The sequence below is a fragment of the Embiotoca jacksoni genome, unplaced genomic scaffold (assembly GCF_022577435.1).
Source record: "Embiotoca jacksoni isolate LCO1_2020_lvr unplaced genomic scaffold, fEmbJac1.0.p SCAF_9, whole genome shotgun sequence".
NCBI classification, from domain to species: Eukaryota; Metazoa; Chordata; class Actinopteri; family Embiotocidae; genus Embiotoca; species Embiotoca jacksoni.
The window spans coordinates 11,692,184-11,719,731 of NW_027185447.1; the positions used below are offsets into that span (position 1 = coordinate 11,692,184).

Genomic DNA, 27,548 nt, shown 5'->3' on the forward strand with positions numbered 1-27,548 from the left:
GTATTTTAATATAACCACTAAAATTGAAGTATCTCGAGATGCAGCCGTATTCACTGGAAGGCAATTCTGTGGAAAAGTTTGTTGCGGGTCGGGTCAACTTGTAATATCTATCAAATGCACACAAAATAACACAAACTTCGCAGCGCGAGTGGCGTCTCTGCGCGAGTCCTCGCACAACGCGCCTGTGCTTTAACAAACACAAAAAGCTCAAGCAGAAACCACGCGCCCTCCAAATTCACCAATAGGAAGAGATGGCGGCGGCGGCGGCGCCCCCCCCCCCCCCCCCACCTTTGTGCAATGAAGCTTATTTGAACTGACCCGAGGGCAGAAACTCAAAAAGAGGAAGAACGAAGGGGAAACCGCAGGACCGGTGAAGCCCGGCGGTCCTTCCTCCTTCGCGTCCTCGCTCGGGTGCCGCGGTCGTACCGGGAAGTTACTTCCGGGGGAGCAGAGAGAGGAGCGAGGGAGGCCGAAGACGACAGCGGCGGCCTGGGGGGGGGAATCTACGAGATGCACACCCAATGATTAACTCTTCTTATTTAGGGGAAGAAGACCTTAAAGAGTCTCTGTTCCTGTCCTCGTCCCCCGGCACGGCGTCCCCACGCAGACGCATCGAGGCAAAGTAAAAGGGTCCCTTATCCCCCAAAGAGCTCCCCGCTGCGAGAGCCGCCGCCGTCGTCGTCGTCAATAAGCTGCATTATTTCACCGGAGCACAACACCTGCAGGGCTGGCCCCATTTGCTGAAAGCTCGCCGTGGCCGCGAGTCACACACACACACACACGCGTGTGTATTTCTGCACGCGTGTTTTGTGCGCATCTTCCCTCCGGCGGTGACGGCGTGACGTACGGAGCGGCAGCGGGCCGCTATCACAGAGAACAGGTGGCTCTCCCCGGAGACAAACCGACAACTCGCTGGCCTGATTTAATGTGTGGGAGAAAGAGAGAGGGGGGAAAAAAAAAAAAAGAAAAAGAAGCAAACTGAACAATTGTCTCTTTATTGGCGCGGTGAAAATGGAAGCCGTTATCGCAGCGAGTGGAGGTGAACGACCGATAAAGTTTTGTTGATTCGTAACGATGAGTCCGGAGGTTTTTAAAACGGGCCGCTCCGGTTTCTTGACGCTCCGACGGGGAAGCGCGGGAACGTCTCTCGTTCGCTCCGCGAGCCCCGCGGCAGCCGGTTTCGTTTGGCTGCGGTGGGGGGGGGGGGGTTAAAGAAAGCGCTGGACACCCGGGATGTTATCACGCGTCAAGTAGCGGACGGCCGTTTGTTTAGACGGCAGCCGGCAAGTCCAAAACTCGATCTCGTCACAAGTCTCCGCCGGTTTTGGCTCGTTCTAACTTTTACCTGCCGGTTTGGTGCCGAGCGGTTCCGAGTACAATCAGGGTTTTTTGGTTGGTTTTTTTTTCGAGCTTTGAAAGACGCTATAAAAGCCAAGTAGTGCCGGGGGGAGGTGGGGGGGGGGAAACTGTAGAGTCCAGTGATAAATCCTAGTGAGTTCATCACTAGGATTTCAGCATCCTTCATTGTGTGTGCGTGTGTGTGTGTGTGTGTGTGTGTGTGTGCGCGTGTGCGTAATCACCCCCCCTCCGAACCGGTTAAGAGCTGTAAATCACTTGGTCGCGGGGGGGGTTGTATAAGTGACGCGTTTTAACGATCGTTATTGATGTGATCGTGTGACGGAGGGTCCTGTGTGTGTGTGTGTGTGTGTGTGTGTGTGTGTGTGTGTGTGTGCGCGCGCGCGTGCGTAGAGCACCGGGGGCCGCAGCGTTCCCCGAGTCCGGGGCTCACCTCCTGGTCCCTTCCCTCCCACTGCTTTTTTTTTTTTTTTTTTTTTTGAGTTTGGCGCTGAACCTTCAGCCGGGCTGTTTTTCCACCTCGCACGCGGCCCGGGAAGAGGGTGCGGCTCTAAAATGCACTTCGATCATCCCCCCCCCCCCACACCCCACCCCTCAGCTCTTACTCTATTTTCGGTTTCATTCTTTCACATCTCCCCCGTTTGAAAAAGAAGAGAAAAAAAAAGACTCGATTCTCCCCGTTCGCCGAGTGTTTGGCACCTCGGCGTGCAGACCGATCGCATTTGATTCTGTTTGCAGATGGCTGCCATCAGGAAGAAGTTGGTGATAGTCGGGGATGGTGCGTGCGGGAAGACCTGCCTGCTCATCGTCTTCAGTAAGGACCAGTTCCCGGAGGTGTACGTCCCCACCGTGTTTGAGAACTACATCGCCGACATCGAAGTGGATTCCAAACAGGTACACTACGTTTAAAATGTCTCCCTTCATTTTATTTATTTTTTTGCTTGCGCGAGAACAGCGATTCCCAAACCTACGGTAACGCCAGGCTTTACCCGGCGGTACGGCAGCACTCCACCAGGCCCGGGTCAAAACTCGAGTCAAAAAAAAAAAAATTTGCTATTTAAATGAATTTTAGCACAGACGCAGAAACCCCGTCGTACGACAGTGACGTCAAAATGGCTCGTTAATCATTTTAAATACGAGCCGCGCGGGGTCATTTGAGGGTAGCCATTTCATTTACCTTAACGCTGCTTTTCTCACGACACTTGTGGTCGTTGGTTACTTCACTGTCAGAGATTTAACATAAAACCAACGTGATAAGCTTCTGAAATCCAAGACATCCTTGTGCTCCAGCGCAGTTCTGTGTATCAGAACTCTTGTTTTTTTTTGGTTTTTTTTTTTTTTTACCCTGTGCTGACCCACTGGGTCGACCCCTTGATTACGATCTACCGGACAACACCATGTATACAGTGTATTAAAAGGTAGCGCCACCTTAACCAGCTCCAACAGTAAATCGCAGATGTAAAGATTTGTCACTCATCTGCATTCAGCGCCGGAATGAGTTACTTAAAGTACTTTTGCTGAAGTAGGATTTTGAACGCACGTCTCTTACTTCTGTTGGGAGTACATTTACAATGTCGCATTTCTGTGCGTATCTTTAACCTCTGACAATCACGAATGATACTCGGGGGCCTGCGGGTTTATGTGACACTGTTGACCCTGTTGGTTGTGAAACATGTGCCCTTTTTAAAACTGATGGCGATTAGTGCGTAATGTGGGAATGTCCTTGGGCCATTTCATTGTTTTAAGCAGCAGCAGCCAGCCAGCCAGCCAGCCAACAACAGGAAATGGATCAGTGCCACCTTCCTGTGCAGGGTTGGGAAACCCCCACCCCCCACCCCCCACCCCCCCTTCTCGTACATCATGACTAATGTTCCATTTCCTGTTCCTGTTTCCTGTGCTGTAAAATCTGGGATCAGCTGGTCGAGACTTCGCCTGTATGGTATAAAGTTGACTGTACAGATCTCTCTGCTGTGGTATACATATTTTTAAAAAAAAAACTGTAGTGATATATTTTTACAACAAGTCTGTGCCACTGTTCAACCCATAGCTTCTGCCTATTGTTTTATTATATTGAGTTGTGAAGTACAGCAACCAGGAATATGGATGAGCCCCAGGAGGCCGACTCCCGAGAGACACCTAGTGGTGAAAGAGCCAAACGCAGCCGATGTAAGGTTTGTCATGGTGTGGAGTTGCTCGTTTTCAGATACAAGACGCGGTACTGCTGACGTCCTGTGATAAACGACCTCCCCGCGGTAGACTATAAGCGAGAGCATGCCGTGTGCTGCCGAGGTATGTCGTTTAGGAGCCAGCAAGAACGGCTCGACGAGACACGAGTGCTGCGGGGACATCAGAAAAGTCCAGATGAACTGCCGGGTTACTGTAGTTGCCCTCTGGCGGGACGATTAGGACGGTCTGGGCCCAGTCCTCGGCAGTAGCCAGGCGCGTGTTTTCCAGCCGCCGTATCCGCCCGATACAGGGGAACGGCGTAGGTCAAGATTACAGTTCAAGCTAAAAGGCCACAGTCATTTTCAAGAAACTGTTGCGCTTTTAAAAAAAAAGAGCTGTGATTTTTGTATGAAACGACACTTCCGGGCTACAGCGTACTAAGCGTCCCCATACGGTTGCTTTGGGGGGGGGGGGGGTCGCATTGTGGCAACGCAACGCTTTCGAGTGCTTTTTGCCGGGCGTTCGTTTTATTTAGAGTAGGTCAGACACTCCGGGACTGCTAACCGTTTGATTAACAGCCTGAAGCCCTGGAGGGGGGGGGGGGGAGGAACCACCTCCACCTCTGGGGAGTTGTTCTCAAGCCTGGAAGCGGAGGAATACATTTGCCGTAAATGTTTTTTTTTGTGTGTGTGTGTGTGTGTGTGTGTGTTTCTATATTCTAACTTCCTCTTCATCCTGCGTGGCAGGGAAGCGTGTACGTCCCACCTTATTTCATAACGCCGACCCCCTTTTGTCGCCGTGTTTTCTCCCTTCCCTCAGGTGGAGTTGGCGCTGTGGGACACAGCAGGTCAGGAAGACTACGACAGACTGAGGCCCCTCTCGTACCCCGACACGGATGTTATCCTCATGTGCTTCTCCATAGACAGCCCCGACAGTTTAGGTAAGACGCTCGGTCTCACCTACCCAACCAGGACGCAGGTAACATTTGAAGCGATTACGGCGCTGCAGCTTGAGTCATTTTTCGTCAAATTTAAAAGGGGGAAAACTCTCCAACTTAATGTTTGATAATTGTTTTGATTTATTTTTGGAAGAATATTTTTTTTTTGGGGGGGGGGGGGGGGGGGGGGCATTTTGCCTTTCTTTGACAAGGCGCAGGGAGACGTGCGTGACAGAGAACTGAACCGTTAATGTTCCAGTTATTACCCGTTTGTACAGCTTATTACTATTATTTATATCCTCGACACGTTCTGCCCTTCTTTGTGGTGTTTTTTTTTTGTTTTTTTTTTTTTGTTTTTTCCTCGTAACAAATCATTTTAATCTTGTCTGGAGGCCTAATGAAAGCAATGATCCACTTTATAAAAAAAGATAAATGCTTCTTCATGTGTGCAGATTGTATATATTTTTGGTGTTTTAATTAACCCCGCTGCTGTCACTCCAAAAATATATGACCGTTAGACAGCGACAGCACTTTAACTCAGTAAAGGGAACGTTCAAATTTAAATACACGAAAGAATTTTTTTTTTTTTTTTTTTCAAATGAATTTGAAGTTAATTAAATATTCTATAGTCGGTATAGTAATCAAAGATTCACCCGGATGGACTGTGGCACCAGGAATCGACTTTTATGGTCTCAGCTGTTTCCTCAGTAAAGAATATAACTTCACTGCGGTTGTTGGGTATGATTACAAAATCTGTCACGTGTATTCCAGGTTCGAATCTGCTCTTCGCCCTCAAATAACCAAATCAAACAATCAAACGTGTCTCGTTTGTTAAAACTTCAGCTGGTTTTTTTTTTTCTTCTCCCGCAGTGCTTTGATATGAGCAATAACACAGATGGTGTCCCTACTCTGGTCACATCATGGCATCTCCTCCCAGATTTTTGGCTAGCAGACTCAGACCATGTATCAGCCAGGGGTCAGTGATCTCTTAGTGATTGTATGGACAGTCACAAGGGAAACTCCCAGCTGTCCTTATAGGGGGGGAAAAAAAGTCTGAGATCTACTTTGCTGTATGACTTTTTTTTTATGTCATTTTTCCAATTCTTTCAGAGAACATTCCTGAGAAATGGACACCTGAAGTGAAACACTTTTGTCCCAACGTCCCGATCATCCTGGTGGGCAACAAGAAGGACCTCAGGAATGATGAGCACACGCGCAGGGAGCTCGCCAAGATGAAGCAGGTGTGTGTGTGTGTGTGTGTGTGTGTGTGTGTGTCCGTGTTGATGGCAACGGACCGTCCCGGAGCTAATCGACCTCGCTTTTTAACGTCCGCGCACAAACGCTGAATTTTAACCTGCTGTCTTGTGCACGAAACCTCCTAGGAGCCGGTCAAGTCCGAGGAGGGCAGAGACATGGCCAACCGCATCAGTGCCTTCGGCTACCTGGAGTGCTCGGCCAAGACCAAGGACGGCGTGCGGGATGTGTTTGAAATGGCCACCAGAGCAGCACTGCAGGTCCGCAAGCGCAAGAAGAGGGGCGGCTGCCAGCTGCTGTGAAAGGGCGGAGTGGGGGTGGCCACAATCAGCACCTGAGGGAGGGACTTCCCGCTCCCTCCTCCGGCACACAGAGCAAACTTAGAGAAACCTTAAATCAACGGCTTCCATGGACGATACTTACTTCAAAAATGCAGATAAGCCACGGGCAAATATGAGAGACTGACACACCTGTTTAAAAGCAAAACAAATCAGCCTTTTTTTCTTTTTCTTTTTTTCTTCTTTTTTTTTTTTAAACTGTTTCGTCTGCGACTCGTACTCCACTACTGCTTGTTTCCTGTTTACTTTTCCTCCACCAGCACACCCGCCTGTATGTGTGACTCGTGCACTCCCCCTCTAGGTATGAATGTATGTTTTTATTTATATGTGCATATACTTTACAGATATGTCCTGCATCTGCCTCTGTGTTACGACTGTTTACAGAGAAGGGTCTTGTGCCCGACATGCCCACTGGCTGACAGTTTTAGATTTCCCGCTTCTCTTGTACTTTGCATGTGCCACTCGGGTCTACTTTTATACGTGAGCTTCGATCCCGGTCCCTTAGCCGTTTCCTATACCACTAATAATTTGACACCCTGAAAGTTTTAGCTCACCAAGCGCTGCGCCAGCAGAGCTCTGGTGTCCACAGCTTTCTCTTCCGACACAAAGGACTAAATTTAGAGCCTGTTCACTGCATTATTCCATTGAAACCTGCACAAACTGAAGCAGCAGCAGTGCCTATTTGTATGGAGAGCTTTTGGACCGCACCTCGGTCTGTCCCTCGTCCATGGCGATAGCTTAAACTGGCACTGGAGACAGTGGTCTATTGTTATGGACACAATGCTCGCAGTCACGCTCACACTGGCTCCAGCAGACGTCACCAACGCCTTCCCCCAGCGAGTCCTGCCTCCTGTCTGAACGCTGTCCTGTTTCAGATCCAGTGCACAGTCACACATCACTGTGGACTGGATTTACTGAGGATGAATGCACACTTTATACAGCCATATTGATATTATTTAATACAGGCCTATTCTGTGTATTCAATTTTTTTTTATATATATAAAATGCCCAACTGACAAATTGATTGGCAGCTAAAAAAAAAAAAAAAAAAAAAATGTCATTACCAATGTGTCATCTCCTCAGATTGACTAACTAAGATCAGATCTGTTGGCCAATTGAAATTAGGGCTTTGATGGCGCGTAATAGCCCTTTATTTGACAGTACAGGGACATTCCTTGAAATGCGATTGGACAAACAAAGGCTATCTGAGGGCGTAGCCAATGTCTGGCGACAACAAGTAGCCCTCAGAGAGAGATTGAAATGGGTCCAAATGAACGGGGGTTGTGTAGTCTGGGAGTAACAGCGGTGCCTTTTGGCTATATGCTGAAACGGTAAATAAATAAAAAGTACACCTGATGCATTATATGTGCTGCTCGCAGCAGATGTAAACCAGAATTTGTAACAGAACTGTAATGAAAAGCCTGAGCGCCTACTTAGTCAGTGGGTTGCAAACATAATTTAAACTGTAGATTAACCAGACATGTGTTCTCATAACTGATTGAATCATAAAACCACTTCGTGTCCGAACTCGCCGTCCTCTGACGCAGTTCACGAGTTCTTCTCTAAAACAAAGAGAAGTGAAGTCCATACTTCCTAGAAAACGGCCCTGAACGCTTTCCGCGGAACTGTATCTAAACGGTCACTACATTGATCTGCCGCCACCACAAGCTTCAACTGTGTTTTCTTTCTACCCAGCACATTCGGATCCACAGCGATCAGAATGTAGTGGGCCTGGGCTAATACCTGGACAGTGCCTCTGTCTTAAAATGTCAAACTCCACAGTTCAAGAGAAAATGTTGATTGTGAAGATGCTTTACAAACAGGGGTGGGGATGTGATGAATGTCTGGATGAGACAAACATGTTAATAAAGTATTTTTGAAATACTACTTCATCTTAACTGGGTTGGTTTTGCAGTTCCAGTTTTAATGCATTTCAAAGAACACTCAGTCCATTTATTACCTATTACATATTAAAAGTACATCAAAGGCTATTACATGGTTTTTATGCTATTCCTTGGTATCAAAATCAAAATCTGATTCCACAAAAAAAAAAAACTCTCCTTCCAAAACCCGAATAGTTCATTTTCATTTCATGTTTTATGTCATTATCTGGTTTAAAAAAAAATGCCTTAAAATGTTTTCAATTGGTGAATATGAATGACATGTATTGCGTAACACTGATTCAAAAATACACTGGATGCATCACATAGTTTTGTTCAATTTATCAACAAATAACCATTCGATTAGTTGATTCTAAAAGAGCAGACGTGGCTGTGTTCGGTCGAGTTAATTTCAAGAAATGTATATGACATTACATTTCATTTAGCTGACGCTTTTATCCAGAGCGACTTACAATAAGCGCATTTCAACCACGAGGGTACAAAACCCAGAACAACAAGAATCGAGGAAATACAATTTCTTCAAGAAAGCCAAACTACAAAGTGCTAAAAGTATAAATCTATTTAAAATTGAAGATTCAAGTCATTGTCACCATGAGATGGTGTTCGCAGCCGTTTAAAAGGGAACTTTATGGCACTGCAGCTCACCGAGACAGACGTACACTAACTTCACTCGCTGAGCATAAATCTGCTTCTTCTATTGCTGACATTAAAGATGTACTTTGGTATGTTATTTTGTTGTTCCGTACCTTTTTAAAATGTAGGAAGGTACCGATGAGCCCTTTTTTTTTTTTTTTTTTAGGAGACTTTCACGGTATTTGGTGAAACAATTTGCCCAGCTATAATCATAATGAATCCCTTCGAGGGCTAACGATGGAGGTCCAGGCTCTCCTTCAGCTCGCGTCCTTCCTCCACTCGGGGCCCAGGTACTACTGAACGGTACTTTCTGCAGTCTCTACTGGCGTAAAAAGATAAACGGGGAGAACACAAAGTGGACAATTTCAGCATAAAGTTTTTAAAATATTGATTTAAGGCAGATGCGCATGAAAACTAAAAGTATTGCCTCATGGTTGTACGTCTCCATCAATCAAGTTAGTTGCAGTTTACATCCATGTCTGTCCAGACTGTGGGAATCAGATTTATTCCTTCAAAGTCTTCAAATACAGCGGGGTAAAAAAACTATTGAACACATCACCATTTTTCTCCAGTAAATATATTTCCAAAGGTGCTATTGACCTGACATGTTCACCAGATGTCGGTAACAAGCCAAGTAATCCGTACATACAACGAAACCAAAACAAATAAGTTCAGAAATGAAGTTGTGTAATAAAGCCAAGACAACAGCTGAAATCTATCGGTAAATAGAAAGCAATCCGGCCCCTTTGTCAGTGCAAATTGATATCAGCTGGTTCAGTCCCAACTGACGGCCTATAAAAGGTTATAAGGGTATAAAAGGTGTCTGCTCATCATGGTGTCACACAAGAAACATCTCATGATGGGTAAAAGCAAAGAGCTCTCTCAAGATCTTCGTAACCTTGTTGTTGCAAAACATACTGATGGCGTCGGTTACAGACGCATTTCTAAACTTCTGAATGTTCCAGTGAGCACCGTCGGGGGCCGTAATCTGGAAGTGGAAAGAACATCATTTCACTATAAACTGGCCACGACCAGGTGCTCCTCGCAATATTTCTGACAGAGGAGTGAAACGAATTATCAGAAGAGTTGTCCAGGAGCCAAGAACCACTCGCGGAGAGCTTCAGAAAGACCTGGAATTAGCAGGTACAATTGTTTCAAAGAAAACAATAAGTAATGCCCTCGACCGCCGCGGCCTGTACGCACGCTCACCGCGCAGGACTCCATTGTTGAAGGAAAAGCATGTTGGAGCTCGTTTAAAGTTTGCTGCGCAACATTTGGACGAGCCTGTGAAATACTGGGAGAATGTAGTCTGGTCAGATGAGAGCAACATTGAACTCTTTGGATGCCATAACGCACACCACGTTTGGAGGACAGACGGCACTGCACATCACCCTAAAAACACCAGAACCGACGGTGAAGTTTGGAGGTGGGAACGTCATGGTGTCGGGCTGCTCTTCAGCATACGGTACCGGCAAACTTCACATAACTGAAGGAAGGATGAATGGAAAAATTTACCGAGACATTCTTGATAAAAAAAATTAAAAAAAAAAAATCTGCTGCCATCTATCAGGATGATGAAGATGAAACGAGGGCGGACATTTCAGCAAGACAATGATCCCAAACACGCAGCCAAGGAAACTCTCAATTGGTTTCAGAGAAAGAAAATAAAGCTGCTAGAATGGCCCAACCAATCACCTGACTTGAATCCAACTGAAAATCTATGGAAAGGACTGAAGATCAGAGTTCATAGAAGAGGCCCACGGAACCTTTAAGATTTGAAGACTGTTTGTGTGGAAGAATCGGCCAAAATCACACCTGAGCAATGAATACGGCTAATTTCTCCATACAGGAGGCGTCTTGAAGCCGTCATCCCTGATATATCCCTGCCATTACCAACAAAGGCTTTTGTACAAACTATTAAATAAATATCAGTAAGCACGTTCAATACTTTTTCCCCTGTGTCATTTCACATTATTACACATAACTTCATTTCTGAATTTATCTGTTTTGGTTTCGTTGTATGTACGGATTACTTGGGTTGTTACCAACATCTGGTGAAAATTTCATGTCAATAGCACCTTTGGAAATATATTTACTGAAGAAAAATGGTGACGTGTTCAATACTTATTTTATATATATATACTTGCATATATACATACATACATACATACATACATACATATATATATTTGGTATATTTGTTACCTGAAGCTACAATCCGGATGAAGAGATGAGCTATTCTGGAGACAAATTCCTTTTCTTCCTCTTCCTCTTCATGAAGATAATTCATAAGAACAGGATCTCTTTCATCGCTGCAGTGCCGGATGAAGCTGCAGACGAGCGGACAGAGAGACAAAAATGTTGAAGTTTACATGAACCGCTCTTTTGAATTTCAACGTTAACGTATGTATGCTGAAAGCGGAGGTCGCCGTGTGACATACCGGGCCCAGGTAGGAACTGTGTTCAACACTCTGCGGTTTCCCACCACAATCAGCAGGGCTTTGGCTCGAGTCATAGCCACATTGAATCTCTGGACAAGAAAACAGTGCGTTACAATAATGTGTAAACAACCAGAGTGCGTTTGCATGTTATTATGTATTGTTTACCTTATCATCCCTGACGAAGCCCAGTTCAAACTTTTTGTCGAGCTCTAGGAAACTGGGGCTGCTCCGAACTGTAGACACGATGATCACTGTCCTCTCCTGGCCTTGAAACTCCTCCACTGAACCAACCTGAGACACACACACACACACACACGCACGCACGCACACACACACACACACACACACGTATATATTGTTTATTCAGGACATATTGGCTACTCCGCGCTTCTTATGTTTTTTTAGTTTCAATTTCTAGTTACTGTACCTTCAGGTCATCCATGTCCTTAATTTTGAGATCTTTCTCAACTTTTTCCAGGAACTTGCGGATTTTCGCCACCTATGTGACACCCAGAAAAAAAAAGACAGCTGCAGCTTTTAACTTACACAGAATTAGATAATTAGACGTGACCATTTGAATTCAGTGTTCGATGGGAGTAAATTCAGACCTGCTTCTTGTAGGGGGCGATGATGCCTATGTCTCTGGCTGCGACGGTAGGCTGGCCCCTCTGGCCTTTTGTCTGCAGCAGATCCTCCACGTACTTTATGAGCACCTCCACTTCTGCAATGTTGAAGAATGAAGGACTACTGCCCTCACGCTGAGCAACACCGGTCACATCATGAAAGATTACAGGGAAGCCCTGGAAGGTACGCATGAAATGGTTGTTTTTTTTAAACAATGTTGGTAAAATTACAGTTCAAAATTTAAACCAAAAGAGAGTCAGTTACAGGGCTGTTCTTCAGGCTCCTCATTAAATGATAGGTTTTTCTTGTTTGTGTTGCAGCACCGGTTGGTCTGCATGTCAGTTTTCTCAGTGTAAATGAACTGTTTCTGTTCACACATGAACTGTGCGCTATATCTGTGCTAAATGAAGACTAATTACCTCTTTTTTGAGGCCTTCCCATTTGCAGTAGCAGTTGCGTGAATCTTCATCTGCGCAAACCTGCAGCTCTCCGTCATAGAAGAGCTCATTGGGAATCTTCAGAATGTCAGGATGGGACCTGAAAATAAAGAAAGGAAAATGAATTTAGATGGTGCATTTTGGTAAATGAAGTACATGTTTTCTGCCAATGCACAATCTAAAACCGTCTCCTCTGCCACACCTGTAGTTGCGTCGCAGTTTGGTGACGAAGCAGTTGTTGTACACGCCGTCCTTCTTTTGGTACGGAGAGCAATCTTTCATCAAGCGCTCCAAGAGAGACACTCCTGCGGACAGCACGGACTTTTAACCAGTGAAACGGCAGCATACAAAGTGAGACTGCGTTTGTAAATTAAAGTCCAGCACATCTTTCCTTTACTACAGTGAAGTTATGCTAAGAACATGAGTGTGTGTGTGTGAGTGCGTCTGTACTTACCCATGCCGTATTTGATCGCAAAAGGAGACCTGACAATGGGTCCGAGCTGGTTGGGGTCTCCAGCTAGAACAACCTGACCAGACTTTGCGTCGAGCAACCCTTTGTACCACAGATAGCAAAAATCAGCCATCGCGCAACGCAAGTTCAGTACAAAAACAGATGACACTTCTGTTTTGTTTTTTTTTTGTGTTTTTTTTTTTACCTGCCAATGGGATTAAACATTCGGTCTCCTCGGGGTGTCCAGCCTCGTCCACAAACACATGAGTGTAATATCCTGGATGAATGTTTTTTGTGATCAACCTGCAGAGATCAAAAGTACGGTAGCAAATCCAAATCCCTCAAGTTCATCTATTGTGTTGACTGTTAGTCATTTGGATGACAGAGAGCATGAACAGGATGTAATTAATGTAGTATGCGATGTCATGCAGGTGAGTCATTCGCTACCTTCCAGCAGTAAACAGGGTGGTAACCATGATCTTATACTGCATCAGCGTCTCTCTCGGAGGAAAAATGAATTTCTTCTCTTCCAAGTTAGAGTGTGCCTGTAAAGTGCCACAATGTTCAATGTACATAAACAACAGAATCAAAGATACAAAGCACCGGGAAGCGGCCTTACTGCAGCAAGACAGCAAAGTGTTCTGATTGATGTGTCGATACTGCGATGCATCGTGAAATCCACTAGAGGGCAGATTGTGATGTTTGTGAAGATTGTGTGTGATTTAATGTCACGAACAATAATAAGTGGAACGATAGCGAGGGAGGTACTTTCTGGGTGAGAGATCTGCTTCACTTTGCAATGAGTTGGAATACAAGAAGCAACCGGCACTGACCGTTAGTTGTTTGGGGACAAGTTTCAGGTCAGAGCATTTGGCGTACATGCGGTACACTTTGTGCTTGTCCACATTCTCCAGGATCTTGCTGCAGAGCAGATCAGTGGCGCTGTTGGTGTGAGCGCAAACCAGAATATGGCAGGAGGTCTGGGATTTCTCTATCTGCGTGATGGCCTCTACCAGAGTCACAGTTTTGCCTGAACAGACCAAGAAACATCCAAATAAAGTCAAGTGAATAGAATTTCTTGATTTGTGAGCAGTTTGATAGGATACAAAGTCAAACCTAAATTACTTAAACAGTAAAACTTTTAAAAGGCCCGTGGAAGAAGTAATATGATGGAACTTGACGCACCTGTTCCTGGTGGACCGAACACCAGGTAAGGGGCAGGCCTGGATGTGCCAGCGACAATCTGTCGCACTGCTTGGTACTGCTCACAGTTTGTCGCCAGCTGTGGGTTGAACAGGCTATCCAAAGAAAGAGAGAGGATCATGACGATGACAGAGCTGAATCACAAGTAGAAATGTTTACACGTAGAAAAAAACAGAGGCTGTTCACTTTTGACATGAATATGTTTCCTAGGTGATCAGATCGCACATGGTCAGCTAGTGTGCTGTTGTGGATTTTCCTCCATCGTATTTTTGGTGAGAAATGAAATAAAAGGTTCCGACACCAGGTGTCTTTATCGTTTTTTACTCTTTGCAAAGAGGTATCACAGTCACATAGAGTACTTCGGCAGTCTGGAGAGCATAATCAATACAATAATTGTACGCTGCTCTCAGTACAACAGTCCTGAGTTTGTATATCACTCTTGTTTTCCCAAGGGTTACCGTCAGGTTGCATTAGGTACGCCTTGACCAGCACTCACAAAAACGTGTGTAACTCTACTACTACTACTACTACTACTACTACTACTCTACTAATTGTGAAGGTTATAGCTTCTCCCTGCCGTGTGTACATTGTGGTGCTGCACACTGTTCACAGAAAGCAGAAGAGGTTTACCTGCAGAAGTCGCAGTAATAAAGCAGCTGTTTAGTGATTACACAAATAAACTGTAAGTGACGCTTGCTTTACCAAGGCTTCCTCTGGTTGTCGTTTTCTTTATTTTGTATCTCCGACACACATCAGACCCACAGCTGTGTAAGAGCCGCCTGTTGTTAAATGTGGGTCTCTTCGACTCATCCCCTGCGTTTCTGAACGTGTTCACGTGTTTATTTACTTGTATATTTAGGAGATGTCTGTGTAAATTTGCTTATAGAGCGGGGAAGATCATTTGAGAGGTCTCGTGAGGTCGTGGTCACTCAAGGTGCATGTGGAGACACATGGTCACCACTTGTTGCTACTGTACTTATTAGAGTTGTCCACTTATGATCGGACCACTCTTACTGACTAAAGCATCGGTTTTGGCTGGCTTTATCCAAAGCATTAGTGTGACATGTAAATATTTTTGTCACTCAGCTTTTATCAAACATTAAATAATAAGGCCGCAAGCAGTATTTCTTATCATTACTATGGAAATCCTCATTTCCCTCTGCATTTGTATTTCATTCAGTAAAAGCTCTTTCAAGCCACACCCTTTTCGCGCCATCTTAAATCTGGAACTTGCTTCTTCGCTGTGACCTTAGGCAAATGTCCTCGGGATCATTTGGAGATATTGTTAACTTTTTTTTTTTTTTTTTACCAAACTGTTGTACTGGCATGGATTTTGAGCATTTGTCTTTTTCTTTTTTCATTTCAGATCAGCCTCCCGACATGAGTTGGATCAATCAATCAACTTTCTTGATGGTCAGATCCACGAGACGCTGTTGAGATTTGGGATTTGTGTGTGTCGGCTTTGCAACCAACCTACAGAGAACTTTATGTGTATCTTTGGAGAATCACAATTCCAGCCTAAGATGACCAGTGTCATAAGTGTCGAACTGTCTAACATTGTGTCATATGTAGAGGAAGGGATACTACAGACATGCTAGTTAACACATGGACTGTATATAAAGAAACTTCAATCCACTAGTGTGCCTAACCTGAGGTTGGGAAGCCCAGTTTTCTGATAGGAGGACAGGTCTGCATCAGGAAACAACACCTTTTTCAGGTTGTGTTTAGTTGCCTGGTCTGCTGCTCTGTGCTTAAGTTTCAGATTCAGCCGGTTAAAAGAGAACTCGACATGGAAGTGTGTGCCTTCAGGGCACTGGAACCTGCAGAGAAATTCAGAAAAACAGTTTAAATTTAGATATCGAAAGTCACTAATATGTCTGTTAACAGTTCACGAGGGACTGCAGATGGAAATTTAGCTAGTAGCTAAATCTGGTACAGAGCATCTCCTCTCTTTTTGTGATTCATGTTTTTTGTACATGGTCCCTACCATAAAATAAACCTAAACTTAAACCATCAAATCAGTATTTCATTGACTTTTGTTGTTGTTTGTCACTGTGATGCCTTGATCTTACTTTGATATGAAGTTCAGTTTGACACTGTCCCGCTGCACGCTGTGGACGCAGCCGTGGTACTTCACCCCTCTTCCTCCAACGGGATACACGATCAGGTTGTCTCCTCGTATCAGGGATGGCCGGTTCTCAGACAGACCAGGTAACTGGTAGGTGAACAAGAGTGAAAATAATTACAATAATTCGTTTTATGTCAGTGAATATGCAGGAGAATATGAAGGGAGAACACCTGTTGCGTGTGAACAACGTGCAACACTGTGGCTCCTGTTGGCTCCAGCAGACCATGCCTATATGCATTGAGTTCCTGTGATTGGCTGATTAGAGATTAGTTTCGATGAGCAGTTAAACAGTTACACCTATTGAAGTGGCCAGTTGTTGTTGTATGTTGTTTATTTTTTATATTGTTGAGAGACCTAACTGAAGAACGTCTTGAGCCTGAAATGTATTTACATACGGGAATTGACCTTTAATAAGGGAGCTGTTAATTATACAATGAGAGGCGATCAGAAAAGGAACATTGCAAAAACTAGATGTGCACGTCAACTAAACTCTCCTTCACTTTGCTGACAGTTACACTTTGTGCTGCAGCTCAATGGCCCAGGAAGTAACACTTTATCATGGTTATCTTCAAGATGGAAAAAGAATGTAGGAGGCACTTCTGACTACCGCATCGTCCTGTGGTAGCCCCTCTCGCCCCACACTCTGGAGTTATTGTGGTATCGACTTGTACCTCCAAAAATTACACAATACTCTTTTCCCTCAGTTTCTTGACTTGCTTGGGGTTGTAACTGGCCGAAGGTCTGACCTCTGTGGCAGTTACAGTTCCTCTTCTGGCATTGATTAAACCCAAAAAAACAGACCCGACTATTAAAATGACACATTTAGAAGTCTTTTCCAAGAAAAAAAAACCTTAATGCCTGAGAGTGTTTTTTTGTGAAATTCTGCACCTTTGCCTTCAGTCAATACATGCAGATTTATGAATATGCAAAACACCAAATGGACAAGTTAACAAGGTTGAAAACTTGATATTTACTGGAGAAGGTCTTTAATCAGAAATAGCTCAACTTCTGTTTTTTTTTTACTTCGTTTGCCAGAAAATGTATGCATCATGTGCTTACTTTGCAAGATTGTTCAGAGGTCACACCTTGACCTTTAAACACCAAAATCGACTCAGTTTATCTTTGAGCCCAAGTAAACGTTTGGCCCAAATTTAAACAAATTCCCTCATGACGTTCCTGACATATCATGTTCATGAGAATGGGACAGCTGTCACCAGTGTGGAGGGGTAATAATAATGTTTACCCTTTTTAGCACTTTGAACAACCAGAGGAAATTTAAAGAAACAGTTTGAGGAGTAGCGGGCAGACCGAAGTGATAGGCTATTCCAAAAATAACGAGGGATGAGTCACAATTTTTGAATCATCGAATAATCTTTAAAATATACAAAATCGACTTGTGTATACAACGATCACCCTTCCTTATTTCCCCTGTGTTTTTTCCCCCCCGGCACCTGGTTGTTATGCGTTACTCCAGAAGGCGGCAGTAATACACCTAAAAGATGTCTGCAGCCGCCATTAAACGACATGAAGAGAAGAAGAACAAGTTGCTAGCAAGCACTGGAGCTTTGCCATGTAAAACTGTGTAGCGCTGTGAGATCAGATGTGAAGTTGCAAACAGGAGACACATGCAAAGACGACTACAGCTGTCAAAAGGTTCTGGGTGGAACTTCAAAAAAATATATGAAGATGAGGTTCAGTGCAAACTCTGCAGTTAAAGCTAGCACTTAAGCCGACTACAGCTATGCACAGTTGTTTGAGTGAATCTCAGTCCATCCAATGACAAAAATGATCAATAATCAATGGCCACACGAAGAAATTTGATGTTGGCCTCCAGAGAAAAGAAAATAGCCCTTATTTTAAAGATGAAGTGAAAGTCTTGCTTCTCATTAGTTTTGTCAAAGGCGAAGGTTTTAGAAGGTGGATGGCATTTGTTAAGCTCTAGTTTACAGCATAAGTAAGTCTCTCCTTCTCTTGATGTGTGTGTGTGTGTGTGTGTGTGTGTGTGTGTGTGTGTGTGTGTGTGTGTGTGTGTGTGTGTGTTGGTCAGTTCAGAGCAATTCGAAAAGTATTTTTGCTTGAAAAGCCCTAAAAATAATCTGTTAAACTTCAATAACTTTCTGTTTTATTCATGCACTTTGCAATCAGAGCGTATTAAACCAGCAGTCACATGCTCACTAATGATTGCCTTATACTGGATGAGTAATTCTACTACTGTAGTGTACTGTACTATTCACTGCCGATTGTCTGTTCTATTTGTCTCTTTCTACCAGGCATGGCGGATACCCTTGAGGTGAGTACAGAATCTAGTTGGTGCTACTTACAATTGTAAAATGTAACTATAAAAGTTAATGGATGAGAGTCAAACTTATTTACCTCCAGAACATGAAGTTTCTTGTCGACCGGATCTGTCCTCATAACAGCGTAGTCCGCTTCATCGTTGGGGATGTTGTATCTCCTGATGTCCACATGCATCTGAAGCTCCTCCAGATACAGCAGCAGATGGAGCTTCTCAGTGTAGTTCTCCCAGCTCAAGGGACTCTCCAGCATGGCCCTTCTAAACAGACCATGTGAAAAGTGCATGGTCGCGTTTACTGAAGCTCGGCTGTTTTATATCATTTGTGTTTGTTTCCGTCCAGTGCTTTCTCTCACTACACAATGGCTACATTTACATGATATTGATGAAGTTGATGTTTTTTAAGAGTCATTCCTACAATATTGTGCTTTGACCATAAATTGAAGTGAATTTACCTTTTATCGTTGTGGAGAGGAGGCTGCTTCAGTGATTTGATAAACTGGTTCATGTCTGCTGGTATTTTATACTCTTTAAGCCTCACAGTTTGCTGCATCATCATTAATTGCCTGGGAGGAGAAGACCTAATAAAAAACGTTGGATCTATCACTATAAGACAACATGAGGCATACAGCGTTTAATGTTTTACTGTACATATTTAAGTGAGTTGAGTAAATGGTGTTACCTTTCGGGTCGCTGCCAATCAATGATCTTGTAATGAGATTCTACATTTCGGGCACGGAGGGAGCGAGGTTTGTAGGGGGCTACACTTCTCAGCTCCCGTCCTAAAGAAGTTTGAACCTGAGCCTCAATAAAGCGCACAATGTAGAAAGCCGGCTGCTGCACTGGTTTGAAGGCAAACGCTAGTGTCTCAATATAAACTCCAACCTCACTGCAGAGGAAGTGAACCTGGATTTCATAGCTGTCGCCTAGAAACAGAACACAACAGGAAAATGATGTTATATCATAAAGCATTCATAGTGGTTTGTTGTGGCCATAATTCTCTCTCAAATGTGGACTCGTGAATTCAAATGACGGTCAACTTGTTTGTGATATTTGCATCACCTGGTTTTAGTGACAGAGGTTTGGATTCGGTCAACTTGTGCTCATCCGACAGAGTGAAGGGTCTGCGCGTCTGCAGTTGAGTGTACTCGGTGAAGTACACAAGTTCTGCTCCAATGTTTTTCACCTTCAGCTTTAACACATGCCTCTGAAATAACTAAAAACAAAATGAATGTATGCAGTAGTGCTTCACGTTTGTAAAATGATTTAACATGGTTTTGAATGTTTCGGCAGATGACAAGAAGGGCTGCGATTTCAAAGCATAAATACCTGATCTGTGTCTTCTCCACACAAGTCCCACACAAGTTTTCCATCCTCAAACGGATAGTCGGAGGTGATCCTGATACCACGTTGGTCAGAGATCAACTGAGACCTGTGGGTGCAAAAAAAAAAGATGATGATGCACTTTAAGAGCAGCAGAGTAATGTGCAACTCAAGATACAGATGGACAAACGGACAGACACATAGAAAGGCCTGTTGTGAGTGCAAGTACAGTGACGGAAGTTAACATCGTTGTCTAATTCAGAACTTTGTGTATGACTGTAGTCATATTAGTTTCTGTAGTTACTTACTTACAACTCTATCCACACTCTTTCTTGAGATGTTTTTGATTTTCGCAACACCACACAAGTTAAATTAGCTTCTGTAAGTCTCGTTTTATCAGATGACCTTTGTTTGATTGTGACGTTTCACATTACTTTTACTTATCATCTTTAAATCAAAAACGCATTCCAGTTTTTTAAACAATTTGAATAAAAAAAAATCAGCAGATGTGTTGGACTCTTGAGGATTGTAGTGTAGAAATAAATAGAAGAACCACCTTGTATGTGTCAACATTTAAAAAAAAAAAAAAAAATCTGACTCGTATTTACAAGCAGAAGTAAAAAAAAATTTTTTAAAAACACCCCCACAGAAATGAGGAGTCTGTCCTGTTACCTGTCTGTCTTGAGTTTTTCAATTAGACGCCCGGCCAGTTTTCTCGGGTTTTTGTTGTCCATCTCTTCCTCATCTGCTGAGCAGTTGAAGTCCTGCGCTGCCACAGGGGTGGCCGCTGTGTTCTGGACAGGCTGAGGCTGACGAGTCCTGTGTGTACGCCACTGGTCCAGAGGAACAGAGCTGACCTGTGCAGATTATCACTTCATGTAGATTTCATTTTTTTTAACGAGACATTCACTGTCATTTGCTATAAAAGGTTTCCTTAATAATTATCCTTAAAAACACATAAGAACAAGCTTCGTCTTAAAATATTCAAAGGCATAAATTTCAAGGGGGTTTGAGTCAAAACACCGAGATGACACACTGCTGCTGATGGTTTCAAATATTAGATGTCAGGAAATGTTTTCTTATGGTTAGCCACAAAAAAAAAAAAAAAAAAAAAAAAAAAAAAAAAAAAAAAGCTGCTGTCATTCATCTTAACAATTAATAGCATAACTTTTCAAACCCAACATGTCATTTAGAACATGTGTGTTATTCTTACTGGGTTAAATAATATCATAAATTATTTATCTTTTTGAAAATGCTGGGAAAAAAACCAAACCCTGCAGTCAGCATTTTTTTCACATGAATGATGCAACAATGTTTGAGTTTGTAACAACAGCTGAATCACAGTGAACACAGGAAAACTCTCTGGTCGGTCTATTTGTTTAAAAAATAAAAAGTTTACGGTTTGAGGAAACAGACTTCACACATTATAGACAGAATAGACTTTGTTAACTATCCCCTTCTCTCTACAAAACTAAAATGAGAACAAGGTGTCTTCTCTCAGTGACGAATTGTAGCAAGAGCTGTTTGCCATAAACATATCTCAGTGACTGAGATAAGTCACATCAGGACACCTGGACGATCCTAACCCCCAAGGTTACGACAGACCATTTAACATAATTTCACAATCACATTTATATTTCTTATTTTCTTATTCATGCTGAAGATAAAATTCCATGACCTGAAGGAAGGAAGGGTTCATATAGAAAACAAATAAGTCAGTGTACCGTTTGACCTCATTTGTGACAAGCTATACATTTTACTTTGTACCTTTTAATCTGTAAATTTGCATTTATGTACAATTTAGGGAATAAAATAAAAAGACGTGTGACACAAAAAAGTGTGTGGTAACATGCCATGCAATAAATGTTTCTACAATAGAATACACATTAATTATTACGGCTCTATTTAAGTACAAAAGTCATACAAAAAAATTACAAAAATCCGAAATGAAGGTAATATTTATGAAATAATTCATATCAATGTTTCTGGATTTAAAAAAAACAAAAACGAATAGATGTTTAACTGGATAAATGCTGTTAATAATAATAAATTTAAAAAATAATAATAAGATATTAGATAAGAGCCAGACCTGTTTCCGTAGAAAATTATCAATAAAACAATGATAGTGTGATACATATTGGATGTCATATCCATTTGAAAGATAAATTAAATTAAATTGTTACTGAGGATAGAAATGTAGAAATAAAGTGACTTCAAATGATGTGAGAAACGTTTTTTAGAATCTAAAATATATAATCGCATTAGAATAACTGAAAAAAAAAATACATGCTCTAAGTAGTAGCTGTATCTCAAACAGTTCACTAACTTTGATGTTTCTGTGCGGTTTTAGTGGGACTTGACAGACGTTTCATATGTTTGGTGACATGTTTGCTAATTTTGTTTTTACCATTACAATAACAAGTGTTACAATAGACAACCCAAACTCCGCCAACCGGCCTGCTATGAAATTCAGAAGTACATACCGCGGAGTTGATGCGTATAGTGTTTTTTCTTCTTGTTATTTTGTTGAAATATTGCAGCGCATAAAGGACCGAACTGAAGCTCGGATATCTGGTTCCATCGTTCCTAAAAGAAACGCAAAAAAAAAAAACAACATTTCAATTCGGATGCATTTCTGAAACATAAAGAGCTCTTGTGGCGAAGTACCCACCTGGTCCTGAACTCTGAGATGTAAATATCTGTTAATGATTGAATCGTGTAGGTGCTGGATGCTCTCTTGGTGTCTCTCAAAAAATCGAAGAATTCAAGTCCAAGTTGGCAGCGTGTGTGTAAACTTTCTTTTTCAACCATGATAAATAAGCCTATTATTTATCCCAAAAAAAAAAAAATCGTCCGGGCTGCGCGTCTGAATACGGATACAACGCTCATCAACACTGGATGTGTTCTACGAGGAAATCCCCAAGACGACTGACCGCTTTCAATTCCGGAGCAGCTCACATGGGCGGTTGCTCTAGTTTATGAAATACAGCTGCAGTAACAAATCGAGGAGATTAGGCACACCCACGAAGTCAGTCTCAGGAGAAACGAAACATTAAAAACTGCAACCATAAAAGCAAATTTGATCAGAGCAGATCTGTAAAACTTCCATCCAGATTCGGACGAATCAAGCAGTCAATCTTCATTTTAGTTTCCATTATTGATTCAACTTTTCAAATCTGGATTATTCTAAAGGTTCATCATAAATACAAAAATTTTGTGGATTCATTTAAAAAAAAAAAAATAAATAAAAAAATAAAAAATTTATGAGCCTATGAGTTAGGCTCTTTCAATTCAACTTCCTGTTAAAAAAAACATGATGAGTAGGTAATAATGTGTATTGCCATAGAAACGCAATGCAAGCCGAACCAGAAACAAAGAAAACAGTTTCCTGTCTCTTGTTTTTGAGGCCTCTACAATAATAACCTCAAAGCAACTCCAGTGTCTCTTGGACCAGCAGACCCCCGCACAGGACGTCTCCACCATCTGTTCTTATCAGTGTAAGGTACCAGATGTGACATTGGATCCCCTTAAGGAATGTAAATTACCAACCCAAAAGGCACCACTGCCGTAACATTGTGACATTTATGCCCTCAAAGAGCACTGGAGTCTGACACCTTTAAACGGACACTGATATGTGGATCGGGATGACTCGGTACCAGATGACCGACTCATGAACCCCTTAAAGTTCCTCAGCCAGGAATATAAACCCTGTGGAGGATGTGGTTTTATAGTCTTTAGAGCCACACTAAAAAGACACTCTGGACAACGTTCATTCGTGGACCCATAACCTAGAGCTGAGTGTGTCTCAAACCCCCTCACAGCATCACCATCAGGAACAACTCTCCGAAAAGGACCAATACATGCAGAGACATTTCATTTCCCAGGACTCAGCCTTGTGTTTCCTGACTTGTCCAAAAGTATATGTCTTTGATGCCAAAAATCATTGATCCAACAATGCTTTTAATTTTGTAATTTGTGTCCTCGAATAGATCCGTTCATCGTCAGGTGGCATCTGTCGCTGACTCCTTACCATCTATCACAACCTACATCTGACTTTCAGGTGTTTTGACTTCCTGTGCTATATACTGACCTCCACTCTGATTGTTTCCACCTCTGTCTAATTGTCTTCCCGCCCTCTTCTTTATATAATCTGCATATTTCTGTCAATATGTGCTAGTTTGTTGTCCATCTTGCTCAGACCCAGGTGTCAGCCTCCAGTGTCCTCTTGTAAATTTTCCTGATCTTTTGGCTCCGCTACGTGTAATTTGGCTTTTGTTCATCCCTGTTTTGACCTCAGCCTGATTACTGGATTTTCTGGTTTTGACCATGGCCTGTTTTTTGGACTCTGCCTTTTGACTCATCCCTGCAACCTGCTGCCTTGTAGTTTTGTACTGAATGCAAACTTCAAGTAAAGAGCCTGAATGCATATAAAAGTCATCAGAGAACAGCTGAGTTTCAGATCTAGATTTGAAACTGGCTGCAGTTGGAGCACCTTTGACATCATCACAGTTTTTTTTTTTTTTTTTTTTTTTTTTTTTTTGGTCTGCATGGGCACAACACTGCTCAACGGTTTACTGAGATGACTAAGATGGTGTTCCTGTAATAAAAATAAAATAAAATAATTAGTCATTGATATACAACCACACTGAAAAGAGGGAAACGTCTGCGTCACCGACTGAAATTGAATTTGTACTTTAGTCCAAGTGAAAATTGTAGTTTCTCGTTTCCACCAGGATTTTTCAGTTTGCCTAAAACTAAAAATGCGCTCACCCCCAGAGTAAAAGAACAGCAATACTTTTACTTAAAGGGGATTTTTTTTTTTTTTTTTTTTAATTATTTTTTTTTAACTTTAAACCAGAGGTTTTCATGTCAAGTGACCACATGACGTCACGTTAAATCTTTCTGCGTCGAGTTTTGCCGTCAGCCGTCACCTCGCTTCGGAAGCGACAAACAACTCCTTTAAACAAGGTAAGAGTTTGAATGTAGTTGTTTTGAGGGGATTGTGTGTTTTCTGTGAACATGTATGGTGAGTGGCACCATGGACAAATACTTTACAGACCATCTTTGTGTCTTTGCGCGGGTTAAGCACGTTACCGGCACGGTTGCCTCGTGCCGACTGCGAGGCTGTAATTGCCTCCAGTTGACAAAGTGCGTGTTTTTCCCGAAGGGAGGGAGGGGAGGGGGGGGGGGGGGGGCTGGGCTCCCCCACCACCACCACCCCCGCCCCCGCCTCACACTACGGCGCAGAGCCGCGGGTGAAGCGGACGGTGACGCTCCGTGGAGCTGCCGCTGACGACAGAAATGCCCGTTACTGTAAGTATCGCACACATTGCGAGTGGGAACGAGCGAATAACTTTCTTTTTTTTTTTTTGTTTTGTTTTTTTTGTTCCGTTTTTTTTTTAAAAGTTGTATTTAATGAACTGCGTAACGTGTCGGGTGTGAGGCGGTCTTTCCCGCCGCTGAGCAGTCCACGCAGCCTGTCGCCTGATTACCGTACGTGAGTCGTGTCATTTCAGTCGTGTAACCACTGTTCGTTAATCCGACGGATGTTTTAAACGTGTCGGCTTCGTGTCTGATGAAATGCGCACCGGTCACTGGTTATTAGAGTTCCGGATCCCCCCCCCCCCCACCTCCCCGTCTGAAACGATGCAGCCTCTCCTCAGCCATTTCTCGCCTAACAGAGGTTGCAGGTGAAGCTGTGCAGCAGCGGAGGGAGGAGGGCTTGTAGGTGACTTGACTGTTTTGTGCCCCACAGACTTGAAATTCAGAGTTTTTTTTTTTTTTTTTTTTCCCCCCCCGGTAAATATCTTTATCTTTTTGCGCATTTAGTAATACAAATGTGAATTAAACTTTTATTCTCTGATGCATAACCACAAAATATGACGGTGGATTAGGTTGTTGGACTGATTAAAGTAATGAGGAAGAATTTATATTCTTGCATCTGTCAGTGTAATAGAGTATAGTACAGAACCACCAGTATACTCAAGGCTCAGTTCATAAATTACAGTCTATTGTCACGAAGTAAGATTTCACCAATTTTCTTTGAGTTTACAGGCTTGCCGTCTTGCCTTAAAGTTATCAACTTTAGCCATGTTGCTGAAATTGGTACGTCCCATAACTGTGACTATTATTTGACTGTATATTTAAATAGAATTTACAAAGCCAAAATATACATTTTGCACATTATAGAAAAGCTTTGAACTTGCACAGATGTATATTTACCAACGTAGTATTTAAATGTAATTTCAGTTGAATTTGTAATGTAGTATAAATTAGAAACGGTATGAACATTTAACAGCAGGTTAACTTCACATTTATTATTATTATTACAGTTTTGCAAACCAGAAGAATTGCAAACAAATAACCTCAGACCATAACAAATACAAACTCTAGTTAAGCTCTGATTATTATGTTGACCCGTGGCGATGGGGTTGATACTGTACTGAGACCTCGGATGATTTTAAACTCAAAGAATTTAGGCGATTCTACTTTTGCTGTTCAGGATTTAAATGACTTGCCATGTAATGTTTAGCTAAAAGTTGTCCCTCACTGAAGTTAAAACATATTAATCTCGTTAACTTCCGACATGGCAACTGTCGGGTAGAAGAAACTGTTCTGCAAGAGCCAGAATCTACTCGTTGCAAGTAAAAATCTAATTCTAACTTCTTTTTGTGGTCGTGGCTCACTTTCCACTGTGTTGAAGTGAAAGACAAAAAAAACAAAAACATTTTGTACTGTAGAACTGTAGCTTGTCTCCTAAAAAAGGAAATCATTTTAATGTATCTACACTAAAAGCCTTACACTGGATCTCAAAGTTGTGGCACTTTTTTGGATAAAGCAACAATTTCTATTATTATTATTATTATTATTATTATTATTATTATTCCTTCTATGCGTACAGGCAATGAAAGAAAAAGACCAGGTTTTCTGCCTTTTTCAATGCAAGTATTATACTCTAAAGATGACCTCAGCAGTTTGACTTGCACAAACATTGATTTCATAAATACTAAATATGTATTGTGAAATTTCTTTCTTATATCACCAGACGTATGAATCTGTGAGTGTGAATTAGTTGCAAGTTACAGCCAATTTTGTACCGCAACGAATACAGTTGTCACTCTCGTTTTCGCGAGACCCTTTTGGACGGCCGGGCCGGTCGGTGAAAAGCTCAGCCACGGTGCGAGTTTTCCTGAATCCCGATGACACCGGGAGGCTCATTCTGCCCGATGGAACTCCTGACAAACGGAGCAGCTTACGGATGAAGTCCGAGAGTCAAAATGGAATTTTGCGCACGTGAACTTCACATCTTCTGCCGAACTCGAGGATTTGACAACTGGGTCATCCCGATAACTGACGATTGCAGCGAAGGATTCGGTGTCGCCGTCTGTGACGTTTTGGAGTCAGACGACAGAGCTCCCCTCCACACACCCTCTGGCGTTTCTGGGACTCCTGCGACACTGAACCGCGGTTAGAACATGGAAAATGCGGTTTGGGTCAAACGTGTCACCGAGTTCAAAAGCAAATATGTTCTTGAAAAGGTAGCTGGAGAACTATTCAAGTACAACGATTACTTAGCGGATGCTAATTTCCGATCTCGCATTTGTAATGGTTCAATATAAGGTAACATTAGTGCCATAGTGCATTAGTAACTTGAGATGGCCAAGTTTTAATACCGGCTGGAACTTTGATGGTTTTTGCGTTGCTTATCTCGTGTTTTAGAGAAAAGGTGTACCGTGTTGCATGTTAACATCGATGTGGTTAATGTCACTGAAGGCTTAAAAACAGATGACGGACCAGAATTGACCTATTCTGTGTTTTTCCTCAAGTGTTGATGTGTGATACACGTACTAGCCAGATCTACTGACTGCAAATGTCAGGTTTTATTTGTGTATTTTTTTGTTTTGTTTTTTAGTACATAACAGAAGGTGACGCATATTTTAAAAACATCACAATAAAGATGGTCTTTTGAGAATAATATTCCTGTATTTGTTTATTGTAAGTAAACCAAATTGAATATTGACTAACAAAATTTCAGTTTCATCTTAAGTGAAAATGTATATAGT

At 42.5% G+C, this 27,548-nt stretch overlaps 2 protein-coding genes across 3 annotated transcripts in view; one reads left to right on the forward strand and one right to left on the reverse strand.

Moving 5' to 3' along the window:
• The window catches only part of LOC138192629 (rho-related GTP-binding protein RhoA-D-like), a 17,827-nt gene extending 9,889 nt beyond the window's left edge, over window positions 1-7,938 (forward strand). For both annotated transcript variants that reach the window (XM_069140153.1, XM_069140154.1), the window contains exons 2-5: window positions 2,095-2,250; window positions 4,342-4,462; window positions 5,570-5,700; window positions 5,842-7,938. In XM_069140153.1, coding sequence (XP_068996254.1) covers window positions 2,095-2,250; window positions 4,342-4,462; window positions 5,570-5,700; window positions 5,842-6,015 — 582 coding nt within the window. In that variant the 3' untranslated portion in view covers window positions 6,016-7,938. The remainder of the gene's footprint in view (window positions 1-2,094; window positions 2,251-4,341; window positions 4,463-5,569; window positions 5,701-5,841) is intronic.
• Window positions 7,939-8,258: 320 nt separating this feature from the next.
• On the reverse strand, window positions 8,259-22,306 carry LOC138192628 (putative helicase mov-10-B.2). The gene is made up of 23 exons (XM_069140152.1): window positions 22,157-22,306; window positions 21,969-22,071; window positions 20,158-20,342; window positions 19,492-19,594; window positions 19,225-19,378; window positions 18,845-19,088; window positions 18,618-18,728; window positions 18,243-18,423; window positions 15,814-15,956; window positions 15,391-15,561; window positions 13,724-13,836; window positions 13,372-13,568; window positions 12,986-13,083; window positions 12,744-12,841; window positions 12,542-12,640; window positions 12,290-12,392; window positions 12,070-12,187; window positions 11,635-11,826; window positions 11,454-11,525; window positions 11,192-11,317; window positions 11,027-11,115; window positions 10,791-10,915; window positions 8,259-8,907 (listed from the first exon to the last, which is right to left on the reverse strand). Exons 1-23 carry the CDS (start codon window positions 22,294-22,296, stop codon window positions 8,879-8,881), a joined length of 2,994 nt encoding a protein of 997 aa, XP_068996253.1. The 5' UTR covers window positions 22,297-22,306; the 3' UTR covers window positions 8,259-8,878.
• Window positions 22,307-27,548: the final 5,242 nt, after the last annotated feature.